General features: G+C 40.2%; 1 protein-coding gene across 2 annotated transcripts; it reads left to right on the top strand.

Annotated features, from left to right (window-relative positions):
- Nucleotides 1-807: 807 nt before the first annotated feature.
- On the top strand, nt 808-16,810 carry LOC143845958 (thioredoxin reductase NTRB-like). 2 transcript variants are annotated; one of them, XR_013234605.1, is made up of 3 exons: nt 808-1,961; nt 15,828-16,098; nt 16,379-16,810. XR_013234605.1 is itself a non-coding variant. In XM_077354358.1 (2 exons), exons 1-2 carry the CDS (start codon nt 923-925, stop codon nt 15,896-15,898), a joined length of 1,110 nt encoding a protein of 369 aa, XP_077210473.1. In that variant the 5' UTR covers nt 808-922; the 3' UTR covers nt 15,899-16,179. The 2 variants fall into 2 exon arrangements, 1 of the variants encoding a protein (XP_077210473.1); XM_077354358.1 differs by lacking the exon at nt 16,379-16,810 and having other exon boundaries at nt 15,828-16,179.
- Nucleotides 16,811-17,286: the final 476 nt, after the last annotated feature.

The raw sequence follows: 17,286 nt of genomic DNA, 5'->3' as shown, positions 1-17,286 counted from the left end.
AAGAAAATCTTTAAACTAACAAGAAATACGTCTCGGTGGCCCAGTGCACGAGGCTCCGGCCATTGCGAAGTCTGGGGAGGGCACCAGTGCACGAGGCTTCCGCCATTGCGGGGTCTGGGGAGGTCTAGGAAGGGCTAGATGTATGCATTCCGTGACTCGAACCCGTGACCATCCGGTCACAATGGAGCGACTTTACCGTCGCACCAAGGCTCACCCTCTTAACAAGAAATACGTATGGGATGTCATCAAAATTCCAACAAAAGAAACTTAAATACCAGCCCAATCTTCTCCAATAGTTCCTATACCTTGATCTATCAACCAAAAGAGGTACTAAACCCACTTAGAAATCCCAAATCCCAATTGGTTTTCAAAACCCATCATTCAACCACTTATAGAGTTATAGTCACTTAATTGTACAAATTATGGGGCCCATAAGAAATCTCAATTAATATTCCCCAAGCAAGGTAATCGAACACAGTGATAAAAAAAAGACAGACTACAATAACACCACAAAGTTTCAGAACAAACAACTTAGATGGTACCTCCTTTGTACTTGCCCTTGCAATCAAACATCTGCACCAACAAGTCATTCTTAACCCATATTCCCTCAAACTCACAAACTCACTATTCAAGCGATCCAATCCCAATCCCTAATCCAACCCCAATCCCTAATCCAACCCATAGGTCTTGTTGCAATAAAAAATTCACACCAACAAGCCATAGGTCTTGTTGCAATAAAAAATTCACACCAACAAAGTCATTCCTAAATCCTAACCCATATCCTCCCAAATCACAAACTCACTATTCTAGAGACCCAACCCCTAACCCTAACCCTAACGCCAACCCTAACGCCAACCCTAACCCAGGTCCGTAACGCGGTTTCACACTAATATCTGCAGTACCGACTGCTCAAAAACAAGCTATGCCCTTTCGCTCCAAATTCCTCTCATTTCTCAAGAGAACCGGAAACCTCGCCGGAATCACCACCACCACCACCACCACCACCGCCACTCCGGCCAAAAAATCTGTCCCAATGGACCATCTCGAAACCCTAAAAACCCGAGTCTGCATAATCGGGAGTGGCCCGGCAGCCCACACGGCCGCGATCTACACCGCACGTGCCGAACTAAAACCCATCCTCTTCGAAGGTTGGATGGCCAACAATATCGCCGCCGGCGGCCAGCTCACCACCACCACCGACGTTGAGAACTTCCCCGGCTTCCCCGACGGAATCCTCGGTTACGATCTCATGGATCGGTGCCGAAACCAATCCCTCCGATTTAACGCCCAAATCTTCACCGAAACCGTTACGAAAGTCGATTTCTCAACAAACCCATTCAAAATCTTCTCCGAATCGAAGCTCGTCGAGGCCGATTCCGTCATAATCGCAACCGGAGCGGTTGCCCGGCGGCTCAATTTTACCGGATCCGGCGAAGACGGCGGATTTTGGAACAGAGGGATTTCGGCTTGCGCGGTGTGTGATGGGGCGGCGCCGATTTTTAGAAATAAGCCTTTGGCTGTGATTGGGGGCGGAGATTCGGCTATGGAGGAGGCGAATTTTTTGACTAAGTATGGGTCTAGGGTTTATATAATTCATAGGAGGGATAGTTTTAGGGCATCGAAGATTATGCAGAATAGGGCGATGGGGAACCCTAAGATTGAGGTGGTGTGGAATTCGGAGGTATTGGAGGCGTATGGAGAAGAGAAGAGGGGGGTTTTGGGCGGGTTGAAGGTGAGGAATGTGGTGAGTGGGGAGGTTTCAGATTTGAAGGTTTCGGGGTTGTTTTTCGCGATTGGGCATGAGCCCGCTACGAAGTTTCTTGATGGGCAGTTGAAGGTTGATTCTGATGGGTATGTTGTTACGGAGGCGGGGACCACGAAGACGAGTGTGAAGGGGGTTTTCGCGGCTGGGGATGTGCAGGATAAGAAGTATAGGCAGGCTATTACCGCGGCTGGGTCAGGTTAGAGTGATTATCTTAACCTTTTGGTGTTCATTTCTTTGTGGGTGTTGGTAATTCGCATTTCTGAGTAGGTTTTAATCTGAGAATGGTATTTGTTTGCTTCATCATGGGTTTGATGAATTCATAGTAAATGCATTTTTATTTTTTTAATTGGAAGTATAAAAAATGGAATCTTATCTATAGGGTTATGTTATATGCAATATCTTATGCTTTCATACATTATTTTGGCTAAACAGTTCCAGATGGATTAAAGAACTTCTTGACCTAGAACTGTTTATTTTATTTCTGTGTTATGAATATTTGTTTGCATCTTCATAGGTTTGATGAATTCCTAGTAAATGCGTTTGTATTTTTTAATTGGAAATATAAAAAATGGGATCTTATCTATAGGCTTATGTTATATGCAATATCTTATGCTTTCATACATTATTTTGGTTAAACAGTTTCGCTTGGATCAAAGAACTTATTGACTTAGAATTATTTATTTTATTTTTTTATTTTTTGAATGGCAACCTAGAATTGTTTATTTTATTCCTGTGTTATTAACGTTTCTGCCCGATCTTTTTTTTTGTTCTAGGGACATTAATTAGGTGGTCTTAGGAAAATGGTTTTTTCAATTACATAGGCATGATTACTCCACTAGTGGTCCTTGGAAGTCTCATTCGAAATTGAAAGCTGCTGTCCCATTGGTACAATCGATTGGTCATGTGCCAATATGCTTGTGGGTGGGGGTGTCTGCAATCGACTTAGATTTTAGCAAGATACAATTTCTTTTAGCTTTGGATCATAGATATGTAGAAGTTTCCATGGTGTCATTACCACAAATTCCCAAATAAGTCAACTCCAATAATGAAATCTATTGGTGTATGTTCAAGGAACAATGCTTTCTCCATGTCTTGAAGCAGAGGCCTTTGTTCTTCCGATATGATTAAAAATCTGTATCTAAAGATAGGAATCAACTGCTTGTTGTGTACCATTAAAAATAAAAACTGGTTGTTGTGAGGGATTCTTCTAATGCGTAAATTTGGTATTCAAAGGCAGTTTGGATCTGCGAAGACTAGCATGCTTCATTGATGAGAATAGATTCACTAAGCAAGACGAGTGTATCTTTTAGCAACATTTTGCGTGAAGCCAACGATCTCACAAGTGGTTTAACTGGGAAAAATGTTTGTAAACCAGAGTATCTTTCAGCATCATTTTGTGTGAAACCAATGATATCACAAATGGTTTAACTAGGAAAGATGTTTGTAAGCCAGATTTACAGTCGATCTTTGCCTGTAGGCCACTTTGCATTCATTATTTAGTTTATAGAAATAAAAGGGTTCTTATCTGTTGGATTGTCTCTGGGGTTAAATGTAGCCAGAATGGGATAGAGGTGTCGCACTTACAATTCGCGGACGATACTTTACTTTTAAGCACACCTCAGGTTTTGAAGATCCTTAACCTTGAGGCGATTCTCAGATGTTATGAAATAGTTACAGGGCAAAGATCAAAATTTTCAAAATCAAGGTTGTATGCTGTGAATGTTGAAGAGGCATAAGCCACTAGCCTAGCCAATCTCATGGGTTGCCCCTTGGAAAGGTTGCCTTCTTCTTATTTGGGCCTCCCTTTGGGGATAGGAGACCTCACAATGTGCGTGGGATCCCATTGTGGAAAGAAGACTAGATACTTGGAAAAGGAATTTGGTCTCTAAAGGAGGAAGGTTAACTTTGATTAAAGCAGTTTTGTCTAATATTCCCATTTATCAGTTATCTTTATTTAAATGTCCTGTGAGTGTTGTCAAGCGTATTGAACAGATTCAGAGAAGATTTTTGTGAGGGGGATCCGAGAAGAAGAGGTCTTTGGCTTTAGTCAGTTGGGAAAATGTCTGCAAGCCAGTCAAAGGAGGAGGCCTAGGTATTAGAAGGATAAAGTAGGTTAATCAAGTATTAATGGGGAAATGGTTGTGGAGGTTTGGGGAGGAGCAATCAAGACTATGGGCTAAAGTAATATAAGGAAAATATGGTGCTGAACCAGGTAATTGGTGTTCTTTAAACTGTTTTTGCAAACCTAGAGTGACAATTTAGAGGGATATTCTATATTTGAGTTCCAGTTTCGATCGTGGTGTCAGATATAGAGTGTATTCTGGAGACATGATTTCCTTCTGGACAATGCATTGGTGCTCTCTTTCCCCTTTAAAAGATTTATTCCCTGATCTTTTCTTAGTTGCTGTTGATAAGTCAGCGTTAGTGAAAGATTGTTTTGAGAGAATAGATGGTAAAGTTATTTGGAAACCTACTTTTTGGAGGAATTTCTTTGATAGAGAACTGCCTTCGGTGCTCAGATTCTTCCAGGTTCTTGAAAAGACGTACATCAGTTTATCAGGGGTTGATAAAAGGCTTTGGGTTTTAAATTCTTCCTGTTTCTTTTCGGTCAAGTCTTTTTATAAGGGCCTGGTTCCTTATCAGGAAAATCCAATGGCAGCAAGGGTGTGGAAGATCAAGGCTCCTCCAAGAGTTTGTTTCTTCGGTTGGTTTGCGATATGCGGTCGGATCCAAACGGTGGACTTTCTGAGAAAGAGGAAAATGCTAATTGTTGATCATTGTGCTTTGTGTATAGAATTAGGGGAGTCGGTGGATCACATTTTCATTCACTGCAAAGTCGCTCGTGAGGTATGGGGCGGGATGCCATCAAGGTTTGGAATTGATTGGGTTTTTCCTTCCAATCTTAAAGATTTATTTGAAGGTTGGTCCTGTAATCCTTGGAGGAAAAAATGAAAGGTTTTATGGGCGCTATCATTGGTGGCCACAGTGTGGGTTCTGTGGATCAAAAGGAATAATAGAGTTTTTGAAGGTAAAGCTAAATCTTCTTATTTTCTGTTTATCAAGGCTGCTGCTTTAACTATCTCTTGGGTTAGGGCTCTTCTGCTTTTCCAATTTGTTTCGGCTTTCGAACTTTGGGAGGGTTGGAGAGTAGTTTGTAATAGTAAGGAAAATGATGATGCTATTATTCAGGCCTGGCGTCCTCCCCCTGATGGACTCTTAAAGTTAAATTTCGATGGTTCTAGTTTGGGTAATCCTGGCCCAGCCGGGATAGGAGGTGTGGTAAGAGAATGCGCCGGCGAGGTCATTAAGGCTTATTCGGGTCCGATTGGGACAGCCGATTCGAGTGAAGCTGAGGTAAGAGCAGTTCATCAAGGCTTTTTGTGTGTGGAAAGGAATAGGTTGAGCAATTGCATTGTAGAGGGTGATTCACTTAATGTTATAAGGTGGCTTAGGGGCTCTTCGGTTCTGTCGTGGAGATTTCTTCGTTTCTTTGATGAGATAAAAGACATATCGGAAGGGCTTTCGATCTTATATCAGCATGCGAGAAGATTTGCTAATGCTATTGCAGATAAGTTGGCAAAAGATGGAGTTTCTAAGCAGGTTTTAGAGCTTTTTGATTTTTTACCACCCTAATTGTATAACTGCAGGGTTGCAGGGTTGCCTCCGTTTTCTTGGTTTGTATCTGTGTCTTTGTACTTGAGGGGGGACCTTCTCAGTCTTCTTTTTAATGAATTCTGTTACCATTCAAAAAAAATAAAAATCTGTTGGATTCTTCAAATAAAAAATCCTTGATTGGGCAAACTTCCTTGATGATTCATAGCTCCTACTTTCTGTCCTGATTGATTTTTTTTAATGTTAGAAATCTTAATTACCGAAAAAGAGGGAAAGAACCCCAACGACTGAGATGGTTAGTGCCACTTTTTTGTCCTGATTGACGAGGATAGATTTTCTGATATTTGATTTAGAAGGCTAGGGTTTTCAATGGTCTGGGCTTTGGCTGGATCACAGTTAGTGCTTACCCTTTGGTTCAACCTAAGGCCCTTGTTTACTTTTACAACTAGCCCAAGCCCTATTCATACAAACTTATTTAATTTAAATAGGGACTTATCTTACAAAAGTTTTCAGTATAGTTATTGGAAATACAGGCGCCACTCTTCCTTACTTGTGTGCAATAATGCATTTTTTCTTGATATTACCAGTCTGTCACAACAACAATAAGAAAACACAAATTTTAAAAATGTTGAATGTATTAAATGCATCAATCCTTTGATCAGAAATATAACATCTTATAACAATCTTCATTTGTTGATACAAACCCTATTAATTCCCTTGTATTAATAATTTGAGTATATCAACAATAAGACCGTGCTCTTCTCTTGGTAAAATTATCATTCATCAAAGTAGAGAAAGTGTCCCTTTCCTTCTATTTTCAAATGTTAGTATAAAGAAATCATTTATGTTGATATTTTTTATATAATGAATTAGTGACAAGGAAAAACCAAATTTTATGACCTGAATATTTTAAAGCTTTATGTACTAACTAAAAACACCATTCAAAAAACAAAAAAAATACTAACTAAAACACCATAAATATCATTTTAGGGCTGGTGATGAGGGGATAGAGCAGAAAGAGAACTATGTTATATGCGGATAAAGAAGATGCTGAATGATATTTTATTTGAGGTCTATGAGTACAATCTGGCCTTACTGACTTTGAAGAATTTATGGGGCACTCACTAAATTGCGGCAAACAACCACCATTTGGGAATAACATATGCACTTTTGTGAAATTTTCAAATAAAACCATAAGGTTGTCTAATACCTTCTTTATTAGCTGCTTTGTTGGTGGTCTTAGTGAGGAAATCAGTTATGACTTATGGCAGACCAATACTCGAGCTCAACTTGATGGAGACAATTGGCTTGGCCCGCTTTCATGAATAGGTTTATATCTCAATGTCGCCAAGGTAAAATTTTGAAATTGGAAGCTCTCAATATATGTGTTTGATGCTCCTGTCACTAACAAAGGTCCCTCTTGTTAAATTCTTGGAGATCAAAATTTTGATAGACATGAAAAGGGTCTTTGTTTCAACATCGAGCTTTCTAAACACTCTTGTTCGAGAAAAAAGGAAGACGATTTTATTGAAGATGTCATAATTGTTACTTTTACCTAGGTGACTCTAGGTCATTCTGCCACTTGGTCGCCTGAATAGTTGCTTAGGGGCACAATTATTAGAGGGACAAAATTAAGATGTATACATATTCAAAGGGGTAATCACTCTCACAATGATTACCACCACACGACCATATTTCATTAATATTACTATTTAGATAAAAAAAAAGTCATTCGTCAAGAAAAGTGCTGCAAGGACCCACATGCTGACGTAGCATTTGCAATTCGCAATCTCTAACTAAAACGCACACATCGATGTGGATTTAGAGATCATGTAAGGATGTTCACACAACAACAACGACATGGATCCCTCGATCACAGACTCACAATCACGAAAAGTCGAAAACACCCCCTGATGTAGACAAGAACACCGAACGTCCATAATATAAAGGCTCAACGACCACGCACAGATTGCTGAGCTAGAAGCATGATTAAGCAAGGTTCAATGAACCCTTAAAGAAAAATCCTGACATAAATGATTACTTGATTAGACGTCAAATGTCAAATCATTTGTTAGGACGTACTGACGATAAAATCAATCTCATTTTACGGATAGTGCACAAACCCTGCACAAACCCCCTTGTACAAAGTAGCTATAAATACCCCATTTCATGGAGAGATAAAGTGGGTAAAAAAGAGAAAATAGTTTGCATAAAACAAGAAAAAGGGGGTTCCAAACCCCTAAAACTTGGTTGATCAAATATTTTGATCCAGTGATGTATTTTGTTCTTATTGCTTATTCCTTTTAGTTGAACTAAATAACAGAAGGAAACATTTTACCATTCAAAAAACAAAAAAACAAAAACAAAAGGAAGACATTTTCTTTCTAGAAGCCCATGGGTGTCTCGATTTTGTAAGGTAACATTCGAGACAAATGGCTTAAAGTCCCAACTTTCACGTATTTTTGTTTTGTTTCTAAGTCTAGCCGTAATATCAGAAATCCCATTCAGAACTTAAACCACGGGCATTGAGCTCTAGCAGGCTGAGACTCCGATCCCAGGCACACTGAGCATTACTAAAATTGGTGCTCGACGCTGTTCAATCCAACAAAACACTAACCTGGAAACATTTGGATGCCCGGTGCGACTCATCAATGCTTAAATGCTACACTGGATTTTTGTGATACATGGACAAATTCATGTCAATAAACCAAACATCCGGAGCCAGTGAAATTGATCCCAACATCCTTGAGCACCTCATCAAAATCGCCTTAAACTTCATTCATAGATCTTAGACGGGTCTAAGAAATGGCATCGCCATTCAATCTTCTGCGTAGCTACTAGGATAAATTTTGGCCACTGATATTCACAACCCCATGCTTTGATAGTGGCGTGATGTCACCTTGTCTTTTTTTTTAATTGGCTGCTGAGAGCTTTTTGGGAATTGTAATAGCCTTAGATAGCTGGTTACGTAATAAAAGACGAGGTGAGCTCGCCCTATTATCAAAACACGGTAGTGCTAATATCAGTGTTCTAAATTTATGGTGGATATCACACCCTATCCACCTCAAACCACGCCTTTTGGTAGCGAATTAACCAGTTAGAGTAGGATCACCCCAACATGTCATACCCTCCAACAGAGCACGCATTTTCACAACCCTCAACTCCTCACGAGCACAACCATCTAGCCACTTTGCCGGAAAGGCGGGCAATTCTCTAGGCACGACTCTCACACTATATCTCATCACTCCAGTGTACACAATTCTTGCACGCCAACACCACCATGAGCACAACTGCCGCCCAACACTAACCAAGATCCTTTGCACATGATCCTCGTGAAGCTACAGAAATCAAGGGAACAGAACCAAATCCTCTCTGAAAGACTTGCCACCATTTCATTCCAGCTTTTCCTCACGGAAGACACCTGCTACTGACAAAAACACTATCAGCTTGGTGTCTGATACAGAGCACCCCTAGGATTCCTTACATCGGCCTACAATTGCTCATAGTATAGGTTTGCTTGTTTTTCTAATGTCAGCCCTTCATTTTCTTTTTAGGCATTTTTGTGTTTTATACATGCCTATTACATTCAAAGTAAGCGAGAGCTCTTTGGTTAAGCAACAGAAGTCCTGAACATCGTGGAAACTTCCAATTTCTTATTTTATTCCAATTTGCCAGAGCTATGGCACAGGCTAGAGGAAAGTCAATTCACAGTTTCTGAACAGTTTGTAGCAGCAGGAATCTGTTTTCTGTTGATTTAATTCCATCTTAAGATTGGTATGTGATCAGACCTGCATAACTTTCAGTCCAACCATTTATTGAAAGAAAAAAACAAATGGGTGCCTCGCCCCCTTTTGTATCCAACACTAAATTGACGGCCTGTGTATAAAATAAGAAGAATTCTTTCGATTTGAAGAAAAATAAAATAAAAATTCATAAAATAAAAATGAATAATGATAATAAAAAAAACTTGTCTGGGATTAAATGTCCGCACAGACCTGAGCTGTCGAATCACTTTAGTTACTGATATAGTGCTTTGGTTGTGAGGTTAGCTGCTTCTTTCAGTTAGAGAATTTAAGGTCTCTTCAACGGCTACCGGAGATTTGTAAATTAGCAGACTTAAATCATCTAATTGCTACCAGGTACCAACACTCCTACGTATTACATTGCGATTTGACCTCCGTGAACACACCAAAGTGGTACCAGAGCATCCTTGCAAAACATACTATATCAGTGTCCTCCAGATTCGATACATGGGCAAGCCACCCTCGCCCACCCATACTTATCAACACACTCTTTTGTTCGAGCTTCACTTGCCATCACTAGGTTCCATAACCAACACATGTGACACATCCACTTTGCTTCATCAACTCTCAGTTGAAAATCCTGCTGATCTGGTAGCACGACTTTGGCTCCTCAACTCAGACACTTTGCACACCCAAGGCGTTCAACTGGCTAAACTCATGTATCAAAGGCCATATCCCCCATCAAGCTATAAAGAACCTTTCCCAGCAGTATAAACCACCCCAAGTTCCACTCATTCAATTGTTTTGGCAATCCATGTTCCCATCTTGCTCAATTTGAGAATAGATGCGACTATACTTTTTCTTGACTAAAAGTTGAAATTATGTCACTCCACCTGCTCTCTTGTTGACTTGGGCTTCAAATGGCTCTCTGGCTTTGCATTGGGCACTGTTCATACTTGGGAGCATTTGTAAGACCTTTGCTACAAATGATTGTGCAACCACCATCATGGACTTGTGCCTATGCTGTAGCCACAGAGGCAAACCTTTTGATACATATCTTGATAGATTCCAACACTAGTAGTTTGTTTGGAAGAAGAAATCCCTGATCAAAATATTGTCGCCCTATAATCATTAAAAAATAAATAAAAAATGATGGCAATCCTATGTGCCAAGGGGTCCGATGACCATTTATCTCCGCTCTTGGTCTCCTCCCCATGTGAGACAGTTACCTCTTTAGGGGAGCATTCACTCATTCTCAAAGACTTCGAGGTCACTACATAAGGTCCCCCTGCTCTGCCAAAGTAACAAAATTTAAGCTTGCACGTGGATGCACTAGCGTCTAGCAAGGTTTTAAATCTTGGTTTCGGTACGAAATTTCGGATGAAATCTTGTAAAAATTTCACTGAAATTTCTGAAACGTTATCGGGTGAAATTTTGTACTTCACCGAAATTTCACCTAAATTTCACGAAATTTCGGTTGGAAATTTCACCTAAATTTCACCGCGGAAATTTCCAAAACATTTCGGCAAAGTTTGACACTTTTCCGACTCAATGTAGATTTCGTTTCGTTTTGCAACGAAACCGATGCATTGGGGTCCTTGGGAATCGAGATGTTGGTTACCATTAGAGAATCGAGATGTTGGTTTTCTCGGAAGGTTTTTCTTTGGTAATTTTTTTTGGAGCAATAGGAAAAGGAGAAGAGATTGGGAGAGAGGGGGAGTGGGGGGGAGATGCTGGCTAGGATCGAAGAGTCGGGGATTTCTCAACCGGCCTTTGTATTCGTATTCCCTACCCGACGAGGAGTATTAGTGACTCGATCTTTCCGATATCCCTTATGATTGAAGCCGGTAGGTACGACAGCGATGGATAGACCATTGGGTAATCAGACCAATCACCATTTTCTAGTAGTTGGCGCGATTGAAATGTTCGGTTGACCAAGTTTTAGGGGCTTGGAATCCCCTGTTTCCTATTCTATTCAACCACCTATTTTCTCTCTTCCACACTTCCTCTCTTCCAGAGATGTGGTATTTATAGCTGTTGTTTACAAAGGGGCTTTCCCTCTCTGCCGAATGCGAGTGACATGACTATTGGATCATCTTGACAAATGATTTAGCGTCCAACGGTATCTTATTGTTTTTGTTAGTTTCTTCTCGAAGGGCTCTTTGAATCTTGCGTATTTTTTCTTTCAACTCACCAGCATTTGTGTGCTTGCTGAGTCTCTTTGTGATAGTGGTTCAATTTGCTTGTCCATGTCTCTGAGGGTGCTACTTGATTGTTAGCTTGTGATTTTGGGATCCACTTCGTCATTGCTGTGGGAGCAGCCTTATTTGGTCGCTAAGTTCGCATCAGCATGTGCGTTTTTGTGTGCGGTCACGAGCCTCTGAATCAGTGTATTAATGAAATGACCGTTGGGTAGTAATCATTGTGAAAGGTGAAAACCCTGTCAAATAATACATATTATATATACATAAATATATGTGGAGCGAATTATTAAGGATTTCCTTAAGAGGCAATGGAAGCTCTTCAAGGAGGAAGCAAACCGGAGATCGGGAGTTTTCTTCAGCTTGACCGGGACCTATAATGTTAAAGAAACCCATACGCCAATGCATAAGCACCCCTTTTTCAACAAGTCCCTGGTGGACGAGAAGAATCTGAGGCTTCTCCGATGGGAAGCTAGGCGGTGGGGATTCAGAAGCTTGAGGTTATGATTGACCGGAAAAAGGGCCTCTGAAGTTAGGGAACCAAATGATGAGGAACTCTTGGCTAGGTTTTCACGTTCGAGATTGAGCGGTTCTTATCGGAACTACGAAAATGCACGTCTTAAAGGGAAGTCTTTTTTCAAGATCTTCAATGGAAGATCGCAAAGTTTTTTGGTAAGTTTCTATCAGGGTTTTGAATGGTTTTTAAAGGTTTTTTTTTGGAAAAGATGTCGACCGACTCTTTTGGATGGCGGCAGTTTTAGGAGGTTCTGATTTGAAGGATGGGTTGATAGTGGAATGGTACAAGGAACACTTTTTTGTTTTTTGTTGTTTCTATGGCCCGGAAGTAATTTCCTGGGCCCCCATACGGTGTAATGCAAAGGGGGACTCCTGGTCCCTATCTTATGTAAATTCCATACGATTTATAATACAATTCTGTCATATTTCAAATACAAAAATTTACTTGCCATAAAAAAAAAAAATATTCACACAATTTATAGTGTAAAATGTCTACATTTAGCAAATTAGTTCTTGTAGATGTAAACAAAATTGTATTTCCAATAAATTAAAAACTGTATGGACATTTAATATATCTTAATGCATATAATACATAGTTACAGCGTATAAGAAATGGGATGCAGGCAGGAGGAAGAACCTATGGAAAGAACTATAGGAAGCAAAGCCTTGGCACAACTGTCCATGGGCCTTCGGGGAGATTTCAATACAATCAGATTTGTTCATGAAAAAAGTGGCAATAGCAGGATTACAACTAACCTGAGGAATTTCATCAAGTTCATCAATAGAAAATGAACTCGTCGACCTATCGATGGAACGATGCATGTTAACTTGGTCCAACAACAAGGCAGCAGCATGTCTGAGCAGATTGTTAATTTTCATGATTGGGAGGAACTCTTACCTGGCGTTTAGTTCAACCTAGCATTTTGATGGACCAATTGGGGGGAAGATAGAGCAATACACCTTCGGTTTGAGAACATGTGGCTCAAGGTCCCTGGTTTTCTTGCTACGTTGTCAGTTTGGTGGACTAAAAGTGAAGCTTGTTAATGGGATAGATGCAAATTTTCTAGGAAGATACACCACTGAAAGTAGAAAATGAAATTGTGGAGGATCACTTTGAAATCTGAGGCAACGAAAGATAACCTTTTAGTTTTAGAGGCACTATAAACCATAAAAAGATGTTCACAACAGTGAGGACAATAGGTTAGAAAGGATCAAGGAAACTGTTTCTTTTTGATGCATTTCTTCGTGTCGGCAACGCCTTTAGTATCCAACTTTGAGGTAGAAGATTTTAGAAAGGTGGTCTTATCAAAATGTGAATCTGCCAATTCCAGAGGGTTTACCTTTGTCAAAGGAGAAGGCCACCTTTCTAACCTCTTCTTCTTCACACTTGCTTGTAAGAAAATGTGAAGGCCACTTTGTGATCTTAAGGACTGTTTTGTGGCTCAAGTGGAAAATGGTGGCACAGTATGGGCCCTGGACCTTAGGGGTACATTCTGGGTCCGCTCCTTGGAATTCCTCTCCAATTGACACCCTCTTGGTTTTCAACAATTGGAATTCCTTTGGGCTGTCAAAATATCAAAGCTTTTACTTGGACAAAAGATTAATACGCAACATTGATTGAAAATAAGATTGTTTTGTCTGGCCAATTGTTGCATCACATGCGAGGAGCAGGTAAAGACAATGGTGTATATCTTCTCTCTCTGCATGGAGGCAAGAATTATTTGGGAAAAATCTTTGAATAGTTTGAGGTCGAGTGGGCCCTCCGCTTTATGTTGGGAGATCTCATCGAGGGTTGGCATTGTCAGCACATGGGAACTTTTGGGTAGATTTTTTTGTGCCACAGTGCCTTTTGCTGTTTTTTTGGGTGATATGGCTTGAGAGGAGCACTCGATCATTTGAGGAGAAGCACTGCACCCGTTTCTTCCATAATTTGAAATGTCACATCCTCCTCGGTTTGTTGGGCCTTGGATAGCTAGAGTTTTGGTCTTTCTTTTCTGAATATGATATGACCATTTAAATTGAAGGGAATTTTGGGGGTTAGAATCTCTAAAAAGAAGGCCAATATGAGCCCCCTCCCGTTCCCATTGACCACATAAAGTTGAATTTTGAAGGTTCTTCTCTCTGTAACCTTGGGCCAAATGAGTATTGTGGGGTAGGGGTGTCAACGGGCCGATTCGTATAAGATCCTCGCATGACAAAGTCACGATCTGTTTTAGATCAGATCCTAATCAGAGAAATCTACAGTCCTATCCTCAGTGCTTGAATCCAACTCTATTCGGATTTGGATCATTGTCAGACGACTCAGACCGTCAAAATAAACCAATATTTTACTATCATTACAAAATTATGCCATACATGTACCCTTATAATTTGTACCAGTTTATACGAAACATGTGAGGCCATTTTTGTAATTATTCAGACCCAACCGGATTCAGACTTGTGGATCTTGAATATGGATCTCCATTATTTTTGGACCATAATCCAATTATGAAATATGGATCCATAAAGGAGTCAGGTTAAATTTAGTGTCAAGATCCATTTTAATCGGATCGGAACTTGAAAATCTGGCAGACCATATGTTCCATTGACATCGGGGTGCAACTTGGGTTAGGTTGGTTTGAGCTTTTGCTAAAAGATGAATTGGAATCAATCCGAACCCGGCCTGATTTCATGGTAAAAGTTCAACCTGAATTGCACCCCTACATCGACACACCTATTGGGGTGTTTTGAGGGACGTCTACGCTACATTCTTATTGTCTTTTATGGTCTGATTGTTCGTGTGTATTTTAGTGAGGCAGAATTTTGGGCTCTCCACCTGTGGGCTTTTTAAAGTTATATTTGATGGTTCAAGCATGGGAAATCCGGGGCTGGTTGGGATTGGAGGAGTCATGAGGAATGAGATCGGGGAGGTGATTTGGGCATTTGCGTGTCCCATAGGGGAGGCGGGTGCTACGGAGGCAGAGGTACCAAGGTTTGAAACTGTTGGTGAGAGATCGACGTGATAATGTCGTGGTAAAAGGGAACTCCTGAATGTCATCCAATGGCTGAATCGTGCGCAGAGTCACCCTTGGAGATTTGATAGGTTTTTCGATGAGATGCTAGATTGGGTGCATTTCTCATTGGTTGTGTTTCAGCATGTTCGTCGGGCGGATAGCCTAGGTAGAGTAAATGTGTCAAAGGAGGCTCTGGCGTTGTTTGATACTCTTCCTCCTTGACTTTTCCTTGTGTAACAATGCTTAGCTTTGTTCTCATATGTTGCTTGTCATGTTTGTATTTTGACCATCTCGGCCCCTCTTTGTTTACAATAAAGTTGGCTATCATTAAAAAAATCGGGCTTTCAACATGGTTGATTGTGGAGGGGGACCCGTCCGATGCTATTTCCTGGGCTACGAGGACTTGTTTGGGAACTTCGAGACTTGCAAAGTTCATAGATGAAGTTCTTGAAGAGTGTAGGAGCTTTGAATTTTCTTTTCTTTATGTTACTTTGAATGCTAGTGACTAGGGGGATAAATTGGCCAAGAAGGGTGTTTGTAGATAATCCATTAAAATAGGGCAACCTCTGTTGGTCGATATAGCTCTGTGATTTTTCCGTTATTTAATTTAGTCATCTTTTCTCAAGAGAAAAGACTCCTAATACGAGCGGCATGAAGTACCAAAGATAACTCTCAGTCTTCTTAAAGAGCCCAACATGGATATTATAAAGAAGGAAACTTGAAGGAGTAATAAAAAGCAAAGAGATGTTTAATTTCCTTCCTCCTTGACCTTTTGTTTTGATCTATTTCATCATTTTTTTTGTATTGTGTAACTTGACGATCTCGGTCATGGAGTTTCTGGTCCCTTAATAAATTCATCACCATTAAAAAGGTTAAAATTTAATATTTGAATAATTTACTCACTTTCAGCAAATAACTATGTAGCAATTGTTTCTAATCTTCTGGTTGGTTTTTTGTCTTTTTGAGTAAATGTGATTCTAACAATGTGATGGTGCAGGTTGCATGGCGGCCTTAGATGCCGAACATTACTTACAGGAGATTGGGTCTCAGGAAGGGAAAAGTGATTGACTATCTTTATATTCTACCAGCAAGCTATTAGAGATCCAATCAATTAAAACAAAGGCAAATCTGTAGAATGAAGTAGAAAGGTTCAGTTTGGTGTCCCCGAAATCTTCATCCCCAACACTCAATATTAGATCAGATGCTTTGTGCTAAATATTATATGATCTGGTCTTAAGGCATTTGGGTTCTATATCTGAGCCCCCTAGGTACTTGTTAAATTCCATTTGAAACAAATTATTTTCAACAATCATATATTGATGAAACAGATTGTTTTCCTATGCTGTTAAGCCATCTGAGTCTTCAAAAAATCAATCTTCGCTTTGTTCTGCTCTGCTCTAGGCCCACTATTTTGATTTGTGGTATTATGCTGTTTTTCAGTTTCACTTCCCAGTTTTAGGAATTTGGCTCTTGTTTCTCATCTCTGGATCCTTCAACGAGTGATGAAAGAAGTTACTGTAAAATCTTACCTGGTTTGCTCAATTACAGGATCATATTACGAACTGGAATCAAGACGTTCTGAGCCCAGTTCACGTCAAGTTGGGTCGGGTTTAGCTTTTGCGAAAAAATGAATTGGAATCAACACGAACCCGACCAGGTTTTAAGGTAAAAACTCAATCCGAATTCTAGAAAATCAACCTGAGTTTGCTCACTTTCTCACATACCACTGTAATGGGTGAACAACTCGATCCTTGGAACATACTACGGTCCCACCCCCAGGTGGGACAGAGCTGACATAGAGGTGCCACAAACCTTCCCGTTGATGTAAATTCCATACCAGTTCGTAATACAGTTCGCAATAATACACCAAAACTTGCAAATTATGAACCAGCATTAAAGTTAAGAAGAACTATGCTTAATTTTGACTTCCAATTTCCATATTTTCGGTGCTTATTTTTCAGCTTCTACTTTCAGAATCTACGTCCCAACTCCCATGTATTTATTAGGGTTTTCATAAGGATTTCAATGGTTTTCCAAACTATAGCTGTCTAACGTATAATCAATCTGGGTTCGTATAAAAGTTTTGAACCTCGAAACTGATCCCGCACCAAGAGAGCCTTCCTATGTCAAGATCATAAAGCGGTTAGATCAGTGTCATTTTATAAGACCCAGAACTCTATTTTTTAGGTGGTGACTCTAAATAGCACGTATCATTCATTTAGACGGATAATACTTCAAACTTTATTCTTCATACCCCCTCCACCAAAGTTCTCACTTTCAATCTGTGCAGTGAGATGTTCTCCAGGCCCTTGATATATGCAACATAGAGAAATTCCAAAAGGTTTTTCAAGACCCAACATCCCAACTCTGACATGATTGGGCTTGAAGTTTTCACTGGCAGGTGCCATAAGGCCCTGTTTGGATTGTGGGAATTTTCTGCAAACATTTCCGAAATT

The sequence above is a fragment of the Tasmannia lanceolata genome, unplaced genomic scaffold (assembly GCF_043159265.1).
Source record: "Tasmannia lanceolata isolate RefF3 unplaced genomic scaffold, GAP_Taslan_0.1 ptg000015l, whole genome shotgun sequence".
NCBI lineage: Eukaryota > Viridiplantae > Streptophyta > Magnoliopsida > Canellales > Winteraceae > Tasmannia > Tasmannia lanceolata.
This window is presented reverse-complemented; position numbering and strand designations above follow the sequence as displayed.

Coding starts and splice junctions, on each gene's coding strand:
- LOC143845958 (XM_077354358.1), top strand. CDS start 923: ATGCCCTTTCGCTCCAAATTCCTCTCATTTCTCAAGAGAACCGGAAAC. Junction 1,962..15,827: donor TATTACCGCGGCTGGGTCAG/GTTAGAGTGATT, acceptor GTGATGGTGCAG/GTTGCATGGCGGCCTTAGAT.